Source organism: Lucilia cuprina, chromosome 4, assembly GCF_022045245.1.
Source record: "Lucilia cuprina isolate Lc7/37 chromosome 4, ASM2204524v1, whole genome shotgun sequence".
NCBI classification, from domain to species: domain Eukaryota; kingdom Metazoa; phylum Arthropoda; class Insecta; order Diptera; family Calliphoridae; genus Lucilia; species Lucilia cuprina.
Window position 1 is genome coordinate 43,919,505 of NC_060952.1, and position 14,851 is coordinate 43,934,355.

General features: G+C 29.2%; 1 protein-coding gene across 3 annotated transcripts; it reads right to left on the reverse strand.

Annotated features, from left to right (window-relative positions):
- Window positions 1-3,655: 3,655 nt before the first annotated feature.
- On the reverse strand, window positions 3,656-4,690 carry LOC111674561 (keratin, type II cytoskeletal 1-like). Of its 3 annotated transcripts, XM_046949469.1 has the most exons (3): window positions 4,582-4,690; window positions 3,877-4,446; window positions 3,656-3,702 (listed from the first exon to the last, which is right to left on the reverse strand). In XM_046949469.1, exons 1-3 carry the CDS (start codon window positions 4,688-4,690, stop codon window positions 3,656-3,658), a joined length of 726 nt encoding a protein of 241 aa, XP_046805425.1. The 3 variants fall into 3 exon arrangements, with proteins under 3 accessions (XP_046805425.1, XP_023290967.2, XP_023290966.2); XM_023435199.2 differs by having other exon boundaries at window positions 3,656-4,386; window positions 4,447-4,690; XM_023435198.2 differs by having other exon boundaries at window positions 3,656-4,690.
- Window positions 4,691-14,851: the final 10,161 nt, after the last annotated feature.

Below are 14,851 nucleotides of genomic sequence, written 5' to 3' on the forward strand. Positions count from 1 at the left end.
ATTTAAGGTGGTAATATGAACAGGTATATAGCATCATCTAAATAATATAAATAATGAACTACAACATCACAGTACCAACTTTCATCAAAAAACAAATTTGTTGGAATACATATTTACCTCTTTACGAAAATGAATTTAGATATTTGGTCAAATGAGTGTAACTTTTCACCTAGCATATGACTATTTTTAAACGTTTCCAAAAAAGTGTTTATTTTATTAAGTTTTATATCAAAATGGACGTTTTTTCTGCACAAAATAAAGCTTATACCATTTCCTTTAAATCGAAAACTTTGCGTATTATGCGTTTGTGCTGATGTTTGTAACGAATTAAAATATCAGTACTATACACACCTTTAAGTATACCGATCAGAATTACTTTCTGAGTCGATTTAACGATGTTCGTCCGTCCGACCGTCCGTCCGTGTATCCATGTAAACGTTGTTATCAAGAATTGTTAAAATCTGTCCATTGTTTCACCTAACCCCTAACTTAACCCCCCCGAAGAGGGCTTTTGAGTTCATAATTATATTTATATATAATATAAATGTATCGCGTTGAAAGTTCGCACAACTAAGTTTTATACAAGCCTTGATGACCTTGCAAATTTCGAAATGATCGGACTTCATTTGACCCTAGCCCTCACACAAAGCCCCCTTCAGAAAGTGAATTGAATATCCGCAATTCATTTATTAGCACTGTTATTAAATTTAGCACAGACAAATATATTATATAAATATTAGGCTTCGTTTCAAAAAATAAAATGTTTCTCGTTTTTGTGATATCACAACTTTTTAGAAGGTTTTTGTATCAGTGAATACTATTAATTTCACACTTTTATAATGCTTCAAAAGTGCATTTAGTATTATACAAAGATGCACTTTTTCAAAAAATATTTAAAAAAAATGTGTCTTTGTGCATAATCAAAGTATGCTTTTTGCTGAGACAAATGGTGCAAAAACAAAAATTTTATCATTAACCCTTTAGATGTGATGAGACTTTAAATTTTCAAATTTTAAACTTTACAACGCTATATTTCGAAAACCACGAAAGTTATAAGACCCAAAATTTGTCATTATACATGTTATATATGGAACATTAATTGGATGGAGTTTTATTAAATTCGGAGATGATGATGAAAAACACCAATGTTTGATGGGAAATTATTAAACCACAAGCCAACATTATAACCATTATAACTCCTAAAGGGATTACAATAAATTAAAAATTTTAACAATATTTTTTTTTAAGGGCATTGAATATTACATTTACGAATGATAAAATCAGGCTTTGAATTTTTTTTTAAATTGTATTTCTTTTTCTTTTGCTCTTATGCATTTATAGTGCATCTAAATTCTGTCATATTAAGTTTATATATCTTAAATTTTCCTGTAGAATAGTATACTAAAGTCAGATTTGAAATAGAGAAAATGTTATTGTAGTGGTGAGAAAATATTAAAAATGCACTTAGAAAAAATATTTCCTAATTACGCTTGTTATGATCAAGTTTTATAACAAGTAAATTGGTAAATTTTACAGATAAAACATATCCAAAGAAAAGTTTTTATTTCTTCACAAAGATTAGATTTTTTATTATTTATTTTTATTTATGTACTTTATTTATGTACTTTTATTATTATGCATTCCTGAAAAGTTTTTGGAGTGTATGAGTTTTTTGCAAGTTACTCTCTTGTTGCAAATGATTTTGTTGTTTTTACAAATTTCGTTTGCAATTTCAGAAACAAAGCGACATCAACCTACTTTGTTGAATGCTGTCAAGCAACTAAAGAAAATTTTTGTAATTTTTACGCTCTTGCAATGAGTTTTATTTACGATCGGTTATGTATGTGGTGAATTGCCGAAAATCTTCGTAATTAGAACAATATGAACGCGCAACCCTGCTCTATACGCTGGTGCATGCTCCATAGGTCGAAGTTGACCGGCATCGAGTCGGCGCTGAGTCTATACTACTATATTTAGGTACTTGAGCCGCCGCCGGAACATTCGACTTAAATCGACTCAATTTTTTTAATGTTTTTATTAACCAGGCTATAGACTGTAACACCAATTATTTTTGATTCTGTAACAAAATGAATTATTATTGACCAAATTATATTTTAAAAATGTACAAAATTTGTACAAACGATATTTTATAATTTTCATACTCCCGATATGTATATTCGTTATTATATTTTTTTAATAGATGTGAATGTGCAATACGTTGTTTCGGAACTAATTTGTGAATGTGCAATACGTTGTTTCGGAACTATTATGCTTACATTTTTTTATATTAATTATATTTTGCAAAAAAAAAATATGTAAATGTGTGTCTTCTTAATTTAAACATTTTTATTTGTTCTCTAATCCTTCATATTATCAATATATGTTCTTTATGTAGAAAATAAAATAATTTCGTTCTTTTTTTTTTTTTGAAAATTTTCACGAAATGCAATATTTATTGTAATTTTAATTTGTTCGAAAACTAGAAAAAATCAAAAAACTTCGAATGTTTATATCTTAAAGAGTTTATGTAAAATATAAAAATATTTTGTTGTGATGATTACATCTATCTTTGTCGATTTTTTAAATATTTTATATTGGAAAATATTAGTGATATTTTATGCATTTAACAGATTATTTAAATTCGATTACAACTAATGTACGATTTGGTAAAAATTCATTTCTAAATAATATTTGTTAAGATAAATGCATTTTTAATGCAAATGCATATTGGGTGAATTTTCTACATTTTACTACATGTTTAACATATATTGTAAGTGCATTATTGATAATTTTATAAAAAATAAAAAAATTATATATATTTCATGGACATTAGAACTAAAAAATAATTTTCAAAAAATGCTCGAATATTTACACAGACGAGCTCTGAGAGAATTAAACACACTTGTAAGAACTAAATGCACTCACAAAACTTCAAATATTCTTCTCGAAATTTAATATTTTTTCTTATCACCTAAATATATTGTTTATTATTTTTGAGACACTTTTAAACTATTTAAAACCCCGAAAATAATTTATATATTATAAACGAAAAAAAATATTCTATTTTAATTCAAACTGAAAAAAGAAAAGTTGTAAAGTTTTATATCGAAAAATCCGATATTAACTCTCAATGATGTTAGCTTTCAAAGTGTTATACTTTTTAGATTTTTTTTAAGCTTTCGAACAAATTAAAATCGCTATAAAAGTCGCGTTTTTGAAATTTTTAAGAATTCAACATTGATTTGTCTTATGTATGTGTTAACTAAAAATTAAAAAAAAATCGGAAGATCATCGGTCAATTCTTAATTGATTTTTCATGGAATTCATGATATACAACAATTTTTTTGCCCAACCCCAGTAGTTATTGGCCGATAGAGCAGAAAATTTATGTGTGATATTTTTGGAGAAAAAATATATAAAAAATTCTCAAGGTTATGAAAGAATACAATATAAAAAACAATTTGAACTTCCAGAGATTGTCTCCCTTAAATTAATACCTATGCCGACAAGAACAAATAGACTGTAATATCTTAATAAATTTTTATATCATTTAAACTTTCGTTAAAATTTCGATTTAAAATTGTTTTAATTTATTTCATAAAATTACACATTTAACAACAGTAACAATAATTATTCATTACGTCATTTCGTTATCTTAAAGACGGAAAAGACGAAGAATGGAAGCTGGCAAATAAGTGTTGCTTGGTTCATCGACAACTGGTGCTGGAGGAATGTATGATGAAGAGGGAGAGGAGGCGCCAGCACTGAAGCTGGATTCGGGAGCAGATGCACTAGTACTGTAGCTAGCGGCAGGAGCAGATGCACCAGAGCTGTAGCTAGCAGCAGGAGCAGAAGAACCGGAGCTGTAGGTAGCAGCAGGAGCAGAGGCAGCACTGTGGTGGCTAGAAACTGGAGCAGGGGCTTGAGAAGCAAAGTTTAAGACTGGAGCAACACCACCATCATGAGACTTAGAGCTACCGCCCAAAGTATCGTATTGACCTTGAATCGCTTTCTGAGCATTGACAGCATCTTCAGGGGTACGATATTTGACAAAGTGAACTTCGGGTTTGTTGTTGGTGTTCTTGTTGGCGGTATTCAATTTGTTAGCCAAGCTGCTGAGATCAGCTTGTTTCTGGAGAACATAGATGTCAGTCTTTTGTTCGGCAGCATGTTTGGCCAAAGCAACGGCAGCATCTTCCAAACCGCTGTGTTCGGGTCCCTTAATGAAAACTACACGGAGTCCTTGTTTCACAGAGTTAGCCAATTGGTTGGAGGCAGCAGGATCATGGAAATCTTCATCGTTAGCAGTGTAGGTGAAAAACTCTTTTTCGAATTCAGCTTGAGGAGCGTATGATGGAGCATCGTGGGAAGCAGATGAGAAATCTCCTTGAGGAGCGTATGAGGGAGCAACATTTGATGAAGAACCAAAGTCAACACCACCGAGGCCTCCTCCAAGGCTTCCACCACCCAAGCTACCACCGCCGAGACTTCCACCACCCAAGCTACCACCACCGAGGCTTCCACCACCCAAACTACCACCACCGAGGCTACCACCTTTGAGACTACCACCAACACCTGAACCAGGAGTGAATGACAAACCAGAGTCAGAGTGTCCAACTGGCTGATAATTGTAGCCCAATTTTTCGGCGCAGGCTACTGCTACCAAGCAAAGTACGATAAATGCGCGCATTCTAATTTTTGTGTTCTTCTAATCCGTTGACTGTTGTGAGTGATATATCTTCGCCAAAATGTTACGAATTTATACTTGAAATAGTTTTTCGCTTAAATATGATCTTCAATTTCCGATAAACTTATTTAAATTGTAACAGTTCTATTGTGTTAATATGGAACGTCATTTAGTTTTAGTTTTAATGGTAATTTTAAATGACAAAAACGGTTAAACAGCATACTTTAACCCAAAGATTCAAAACACTTTATGAATATTTAACAGTGTATCGATGTCAGTGGGGAGGAGATGGTACACTGGAAAAATTATGTTAACCGATTCATTTGAGCAAATGAAATGACGATAAATTGCTAATTTGTATGCAAGATATTGAACATTATATATAGTTATTCTAATAAAAAAATATATTCTGCAATAACAATAAAAATCAAACGAACAAATCTAGTTAAATGAATCGTTTAAAAATACTTTAAATGTTTAAGGAGATACGATTTTTTAATATATATTGGGTATTTGACTTTTGTTAAAAATCAGTTTATTGTGACAATTTGCTTATTAGAAATGTCACAAAATGCTTGTTATTAATTATTTCGTTGTTGTCATATGAATTAAAACGAGTTAACTATCAAATTATGTGAATTATTGGTTTAAATTATTGGGAACTACTAAAATTGGGTTAAAATCGTGATCAAATTTATCACACTGATTTTGAATAACCGAACATCACATAGTTATGTATGTCGAAACAAATACTTTGACCCCAGTTACGAATAAGTACTTTTTTATATATCCACCTTGTGTTTAAAAAATACCTGTCTGTAAATTTCTCGTTTTAAATCCAAGTACACAAATAATTATTTTGTGCTTTTTAATACAATTGTAACTTAATATAAAGGCTATGGACAATTTATATTCGTTCACCCTTATTCATAAAAAAAAACTTTATTTTATTAACGATTTATAAATCACATTTCGTAGGAAAATTTTGTCTTATAAACCTTTTATAAATAAAATATTGTTTATGAATAAGGGGGCTTTAAAATATGTTTATTTTTCTGAATATTTCGTTCAAATAAAAATTCGATTTGCAGAATAACAAATTCGGTTTTAGAATCTTCTCAGTTTTGAAACCGATTCGATGAACAGAACAGACATTATAGACTTTATCAATCCTTAATAACATTTATTACATAATAACTGAGCATGTTAAATCAGTGCATTGCCAGATCTAACAAGTATTGAAAATAATGTAATGCATTTAACTATGTTTGGTGATATATTCAACCAGATCTGGATTGTGAATATTTTCGGGTAAACAAAATCTTTCATAACAATTTTCTCAGTGTATGCATTTGTTAGTTTCGTTTTGCTTCATTCATTTAATTTAATGACATTGCCATTTAGCGACATAATCATAAAATATGCTTTTTAACAAGTTGTGTTAAATTTTTAAAAGATTATGAAGAAATTTCGATAAAATTTTGTGATGTAAATTTAGTTTAAAAAATGGTGGATGACGGGAGTTAAGATTGTTTTGCGATTTGCTTAGAGATTTGCTTTTAGATTCATTATAGTTTTTCGTGATAACACTTTTTTCACGCATAAAATATAAATTTCTTATAAAAATAATAAAAAATGAAACTGATTAAGAGATTTTAATTTGAGTTCGACTTAAATTGACCACCAATTATATCGTAGTATACATTTTAAACATTTCTCATTCGTATTGAACCAATTGATGTGTTAATTTATGCAAATAAACATGTTTTGCCAAAATCGTTATAAAATTTTTCATCTCTTGATATCTGTTTGCTTTTTTCATTGAAAAATTTGCAATATTAGTTGTTTTTGTTTTATTATAAATTATCATATAGATTTTAAAGTGATTTTTAATAAAAACACAAAACTAACAATAATAAAGAAGCGGGTGGATTGACCTTTAAATTTTATCACCGGAAGTTCATCTAACGATGTTTAAATTTATTTTTAATAAAATCAAACAAAATATTAATAATAAATGAATATAAAATAAAGCAAAAGTTAATCAAAACATTTTTAAATTGAAATAAAGTTGTTAGTTCATAGTTTTAATTTAGATCCTACGTCAGTATCGATTAAACAATTAAAAAATACCATAACTCGTTTTTATAGATTCAAATACCAGAAGTTATTAGGCTATTTATTAGCAATTCAGTAGTTAAATTAACTGTAATATTATATTATACATCCAATAATGACAAAAGCTTAAACATTTTATAATATATAAAATTATTAAATTATCCTTTATAAATAAAATGTTGATGTAAAATTAAATTGATGGAATATTTATAAATGTATTTATTAAGGTCCGGCATCCCTAACAAATGTAAGATACTACGTTTTTCCGAAATTCTATCATAGTGTGTAGGCAGCTTAAGACTTTTTATATACTGAAAAGATTTAAGAACGTATTCACTAACAAAATTTTTATTTTATAAACGGTTTATAAATTAGATTTTGTATGGAAATATTGTTTTAAAGCATTTTATAAAATAAAAATGTTGTTTGTGAATAAGGGAAATAATATATAAAAGCAAGGAAATAAGGCTTGTTTTTCCAAGTCCTCAAAATTCAAATCGCAGAGATATAGCCCTAATTTGCTTTAATATTTTATTTCCTTTTTTTGTCTCTATGTCTCATGTCGATTATATGAGTTTTGAACACATTTATGAGTATATACCAAACATATAAACTCACATTTTTATTAATACAAATAGAGGTATTTAATGTAATGACCAGAGCAAGGATTTTCTTGCACTAAAAAATTAAAAATATGCGCTTATAATATGCATTATAAAATGAGAAAATGTGAAAATTATGCACCAAAAAATATTTCTTTGTGAAGGTACATATTAATAGTATTCAGATTTTAAGTTTTTGACAACAAATATACAAGCTTTAAGGACTGTTTTATGTACTAAAAAACATTTTAACGAACTCAAAATACCTTCCGCACTGTTGTAATTTTAAAAATTAAATAAAACTATGCATAATCGTATTTAATAGAACCTAGTATTTTGTTGTTAAATCGAAATTTGTTGATATTTATTTTAGAAAAATCGAAATATGTAAATTTTAAATTTATATTTCATATAATACCCTATACCAAAGTATAACAAGTAGTCCGACTCTTTGACAGCAGTACCTAACTCTAAGCATGTGTTAGTGGAAAAGTATCTAAATCTAAATATGTGTTAGTAACAAAAATGTATATGTATTGGTGCATTCTAAACACACAGAGTTTTATAAAAAAGTTACAATTTTTGTAAAATAAATTTCAACAACAAAAATGAAATGTCAATAAATTAACAAAAAAAATTTTTCCAGTTCATGAAAATTAAACAAAATTCTAAATTAAAAGTGCTTTAAAACTATTTTAAAAAATTGCAGTTTTTGTGGATATCTGCAATTTCGCGTACGATCCTTAAAAGTGGCCAAAAAAATAATTTAAACATTTGAGTGTTTTGACAAGTTTTAATTGTACATTACCTCAGATAAACTTAAGCCATTTATTGTTCAATATATATGTAAATTTAAGTAAAATTTTTATAAAGTTCATGAGGATCATCAAGGCTAGTATAGAACCTGGTTTTGTCAAGATACTAGTATATTAAAAATAATTATGAACTAAAGCCCTATTTGGCGGGTTCAGTTGTATGGGACCTACGTGAAATAATGGACCGATGATAACAATTTTCAATAGGCTTCGCCTACGCTACAATAATATATCATGTGCCAAATTTCATTGAATTATCTCCAAAGTTGCGACCTGCAGTTTGGGGTCGGGGGTTCAGTTGTATGGGGGCTGGGTGAAATTTAAATTAAACAGGCCTCGTCTACCGTACCACAGAAGATCATTGAATTATCTGCAAAATTCCGACCTGTAGTTTGATTACAAGGTTTACAAGCCATATTCGGCGGGTTCAGTTGTATGGGGTAGGTGAAATAACGGACCGATGTAAACCATTTTCAACAGCTTTGTCTACGGTATCATAGACGATCATGTCTCAAATTTCATTGAATTATCATCAAATTTGCGACCTATAGTTTGATTACAAAGTTTAAAAGCCCTATTCGGGGGTTCAGTGAGGGCTGGGTGAAATAATGGACTAATGTTAAACATTTTCAATAGGCTTCGTCTACGGTACCATAAAAGATAAGTGCCAAATTTCATTCAGTTATCTTCAAAATTGCGACCTGTAGTTTGATGACAGACGGACATAGCTAAATCGACTCAGAAAATGATTCTGAGCCGATTGGTATACTTTAAGTTGGGTATAAAACCAATATCATTGTGCGTTACAAACATCAGCACAAACCCAATATACCCTCCCCACTAAAGTGGTGTAGGGTATAAATATGAAATACAGAGAAAAAAAAACAATTTGCTTTAAAAAAAATTTAAAATATGTAAAATATGCTTTAATAATCTTGAAAATATGCAAAATATATGCAATTTAAACCAAAATATGTAATGTATGCATTTATAACAAAATATGCAACAACAAATCGATGATATTTTGTAGCAAATTCTTTGATTCGAAAAGAAAACTAGTTAAATGTTATTTTGAGTTCCTGACTATAAACATGCATTTGCATAGAAATCCTTGCCTTTTGTGTTCCATTTCTTATTAATACGATAATTGAATACATATTATCACAGGGACTAAAATATAAAAATTTAGAGAATTGATGGGTGATACGACTTTTTTAAAGTAATTTTCTGAACCAAATAAGACCATTATAAATAATAATTATTTGGAATATTGTTTTCATCGTTGGCCTGTGTTATTTACAAATTTATGACAGAAAGAGCATTTCTTCTACAAAAATTTTCATACAATTTATAGATAGAGGGTTTTCATCAATGTTTTAGTAAAAAATCAACTGTTTATTATTAAATACGACAATAAAGTTAAACCTATTTATAATTGACGATATTCCGAAAAGTATTATGAATATTTTAAATATATCATATCGAAATTAGTTGGAAAACTTAAAAATACTAAAATTTAAAGTAGATTTTTATTAAAAATGTAGATTTTTGCATTCACAAAATTTTTTATCAAAAACAAACCGACTTTAGAAGAAAAGGTTTTTCGGTTAAACGATAATTTCTGTGCTTTTGTTAATGGTGTTTTACGTGAGTTTACATTCGAGTGCTAAAAAAACGAATTTGCAAATTTTGCCATCACCCTCTCTAGAATTGTTCTTTGTGTTGTCATGCTAAAAATTAAGCTAATCAGATAAAGTTAAAAGGTGCCGCAAAGGTCTCAATTTTTCAAGTGCATTTACAAGGTGAAAATATCGTTTTTTTTTAGTTTTTGCTAAAATTTGGCATCTTTTTGTAAAGGTATCGTAATGTGCGTAGAAAAGGCATTTCGGAAAGATATGAAGTACAAAAATTACATGAAATTTTTAAATGTTATTGCGAATTCTCCAGGACGTTAACGTGTCTCACATCACATTAATTCCAAATGTGATAAAACAATTTACTTTTTTTGAATACCCCGTAGAAAATAAAGCGATTATTGTCTTAATTCCACTAGAACTAATACTAAAACAGCAGAAACTAGTACAAATGGGGTTAGAGTTTATATGAAAAAATACTAGTACTAGAAGTAGTTGAAGGTCCGACTTGCAGAATGAATTCTATTTGACATGTATTGGAAAAAAATTAATTTATAAAATTATTGAAATGTAATTTTCAAACGTTTTGATAGCAAATAGACAATATTTTAAAAAAACGTCCTTTTAAATAGTAAATGACTGTTTTGGTCCGATTGCATGCAGCTTCCGATGTAAGTAAGTCCATTAAATTTATAAATTGCAAAAATTTTAATATTTGTTTTATAATATTGCAAATATTTTTGAAACGAAATGGCAATACCAAAATGGAATAAAGATAGAACAGGAAATTTTTTTACCCTACACCACTTTAGTGGGGAGGGTATAATGGGTTTGTGCTGATGTTTGTAACATACAAAAATATTCGTCCTATACCCTTAAAGTATACCAATCGGCTTAGAATCATTTTTTGAGTCGATTAAGCTATGTCCGTCCGTCCGGCAGGCTGGCTGTCCATGTAAACCTTGTGCGCAAGGTACAGGCCGCAATTTTCAAGATAATTGGATGAAATTTGGCACACACGCTTCTCTTGGCACAAGCCTATTGAAAATGGTTAAAATCGGTCCATTATTTCGACTAGCCCCCATACAACCGTACCCCCCAAATAGGGCCTTTTGGCTTATAATTAATTTAAATGATCTATTATGTTAACAAAAGTCGACAAAACGTAGTTTTATAGAACTTTAAATGACACTACCGATTTTTGTAATGATCGGGCTTCATTTGACCCTATCCCCCATACAGAAAATGACTTAAAGGTCAAAATTCACTTACAAACACTAATAACACTTTTAAATTCTACATAAATAATATTGAAGAAGACTTAACTCCCCCTACCAACATTTTTAAGGATACGGCCATATTTTGCCCTACTCCCCTTTGAAGCCTCTTAAAAAAATCTCTTTTTTTGCCAAAAAAAAAAAGTAAAAATTTTCCGAAATAAAGTTAAAAAAACAAACCAAATGCTTAATTTTTTTAAATAATCCCCATTTTTAACATACATACATACATACTGACTGGTGTAGGGTATCATATGGTCGGCTACGCCCGACTATACATTTATACTTGTTTAATTTGGAATTGTTAGGAAATGTATTTACTTTTATTAATTTTTTGTTATTTTTGTAAATAAAAGTTTTAAGCGCTTAAAATATGCAGTAAAAAACTCGAAATATGCTTTAAAATTTTAAAAATATGATCCAAAAACAAGTAGGAAAGTATAGTCGGTCATGGCTGACCATATAATACCCTACACCATGAGTATATTTTTAAAATTTTTACTTTTTATAAAGGAACTTTTATGTTGAATATTATTCTAAAATATTTAAGCAAAATATTAAGCAATTTATTACCAATCCTTACGAAAATCCGCAGTCTCATTTATACTTATATAAAACTTATTTGTACCAATTTTTAGAGAGATAATAGAATATTTAACGTAATTATGGCATAAAAAGTTCAAATCGGGAGGTACGGTTGTATGGGGGTTAGGTGAAATAATATACCGATTTCAACCATTTTTCAATAGGCTTCCTCCCTGTGCCAAAAAACATGCTTGGTCCAAATTTCATCAAATTATCTTGAAAATTGCGGCCTGTACCTTGCGCACAAGGTTTACATGGACAGCCAGACAGACGGACGGACGGACATGTCTTAATCGACTCAAAAAATGATTCTGAATCGATCGGTATACTTTAAGATAAGAACTAGTTAAATAGAATTCCGTTTAACATCTAAACAACTAATAAATATCATAAAGTCATTTTATGCCCCTAAAAACAAATTTCAAACGCTAAAGTTTGACACATTTAAACTAACATTTTAATTGATGTTGTCATATTATCTGTTTTCTCAACGATTGAAAAGGATTGGCCTAATGATATCCAAAGTAATCGGTTTTATGAAACTACTGCATTTTTTGCTGTTCACGTTTTACAAACAAAAATTAAAAATTTTGAAGAAATTTGAAAAAATAAAATTAATTTTTCAATTAAAAAAAATCAGATTGATTTTTTTCAGATTAATATTTTTTTCAATTAAAAAAAACGACGCACCACAAAAAACATGCATTTGCATATTTTGGTTTCCTTAAAAAAATTTCTAACTGAAACCGCATATAAGGATAACAAAGGAGAAAAACCACCAAATGTGGGGAGTTTTTGTGAATATTAGTACTAGTAAAAAGAGTGGACCCAATAGGATCTAAGAGTACTAAGTTTAGAACTAATGGTACTAGTAATTTTTCAAACACACTCGATGTTAATTTCAGCATTAAAATGGTATAGGAATGTTTACAGTTGGGAACTAGTGCAAGTATAATATTAGTTTGGTATTAGTTGCATTTCCTGCAGGCTATATTCTAAAAAACAATTTTGTTACTTAAAATATTTGAATAATTATATTTGAATTTAAGTAATTATTATTACTTAAAATATTTGAAATCGTGGAAATCGTAATATTTTTTCGTAAATATTTAGAGAATATAGAGATAATTTTAATAAAATATTTTCCGAGTATTATAGTCCATATAATATAAAATATATAAACGAAGTTTTATTAAAATCAGACATTCTTAACCCATAAACTGTCGAGTTCAAAGGTCAAGGTTTAATTTATGTTTTTTTATACCTAATAAATAATTTTTTGCTTTATTTTTTTATTTCTCTAATTATGTAGAGCATTATTCAAATAGATAGTGTTTTTTTTTTCGAATTTTGGTGTTAAATTGTTTCCAGGTACCTCCAAGAGTTAATTCAGATTTTTTCGCTTTATTTTAAATACCGGATATAAACGATAAATTCCTGTAATTTTTTTTGTAAATATGACCGACAAATAAATATTATATCGATATGGTACACAGCAAGGCGAATTCAGATAAGGTGGTGGCCAAGGCGAATTCATATAAAGTGGTGTTCAAGGCGAATTCAGATAAGGTGGTGGCAGTTCTGCAACAACAACATTTCCCATGTATTTTGTTTTTGCTTTTGGTTTTCGTAAATGTCAAAATCCATGTGTTCTCCAAAAAGTACTTTTTGAATTTCCTATAATATTGAACCTAGAAACATGAAATTAAGTATGTAGAGGATGGATTAAGTGAGAACCTATAAAAGGGGACTTTTGGTACTTTTTCGCTCTTCAAAAGGTACTTTTTGGATTTTTGTATAATATTGAACCTAGAAACATGAAATTAAGCATGTAGAGCCCGGAGTAAATGAGAATCTATAAAAGGGGACTTTTTGGTACTGTTTCGTTCTACAAAAGGTACTTTTTAAGTTTTCTATAAAATTTAACCTAGAAACATAAAGTTAAGCATGTAGAGCCTGGAGTAAATGAGAATCTATAAAAGGGGACTTTTTGGTACTTTTTCGTTCTTCAAAAGGTACTTTTTGAATTTCCTATAATATTGAACCAAGAAACATGAAATTAAGAATGTAGAGCCCGGAGTAAATGAGAATCTATAAAAGGGGACTTTTTGGTATTTTTTCATTCTTCAAAAGGTACTTTTTGAATTTCCTATAATATTGAACCCAGAAACATGAAATTAAGTATGTAGAGGATGGATTAAGTGAAAACCTATAAAAGGGGACTTTTGGTACTTTTTCGTTCTTCAAAAGGTACTTTTTGGATTTTTGTATAATATTGAACCTAGAAACATGAAATTAAGCATGTAGAGCCCGGAGTAAATGAGAATCTATAAAAGGGGACTTTTTGGTACTTTTTCGTTCTTCAAAAGATACTTTTTGAATTTCCTATAATATTGAACCAAGAAACATGAAATTAAGAATGTAGAGCCCGGAGTAAATGAGAATCTATAAAAGGGGACTTTTTGGTATTTTTTCGTTCTAAAAGGTACTTTTTGAATTTCCTATAATATTGAACCTAGAAGCATGAAATTAAGTATGTAGAGGATGGATTAAGTGAGAACCTATAAAAGGGGACTTTTGGTACTTTTTCGTTCTTCAAAAGGTACTGTTTGGATTTTTGTATAATATTGAACCTAGAAACATGAAATTAAGCATGTAGAGCCCGGAGTAAATGAGAATCTATAAAGTGAAACTTTTTGGTACTGTTTCGTTCTACAAAAGGTACTTTTTGGACTTTTGCATAATATTGAACCTAGAAACATGAAATTAAGTATGTAGAGCCCGGAGTAAATGAGAATCTATAAAAGGGGACTTTTTGGTACTTTTTCGTTCTTCAAAAGGTACTTTTTGAATTTCCTATATATTGAACCAAGAAACATGAAATTAAGAATGTAGAGCCCGGAGTAAATGAGAATCTATAAAAGGGGACTTTTTGGTATTTTTTCGTTCTTCAAAAGGTACTTTTTGAATTTCCTATAATATTGAACCTAGAAACATGAAATTAAGTATGTAGAGGATGGATTATGTGAGAACCTATAAAAGGGGACTTTTGGTACTTTTTCGTTCTTCAAAAGGTACTTTTTGGATTTTTGTATAATATTGAACCTAGAAACATGAAATTAAGCATGTAGAG

Bases quoted from the DNA above. Each gene is read 5' to 3' on its own strand.
- LOC111674561 (XM_023435198.2), bottom strand. From the start codon at position 4,690: ATGCGCGCATTTATCGTACTTTGCTTGGTAGCAGTAGCCTGCGCCGAA.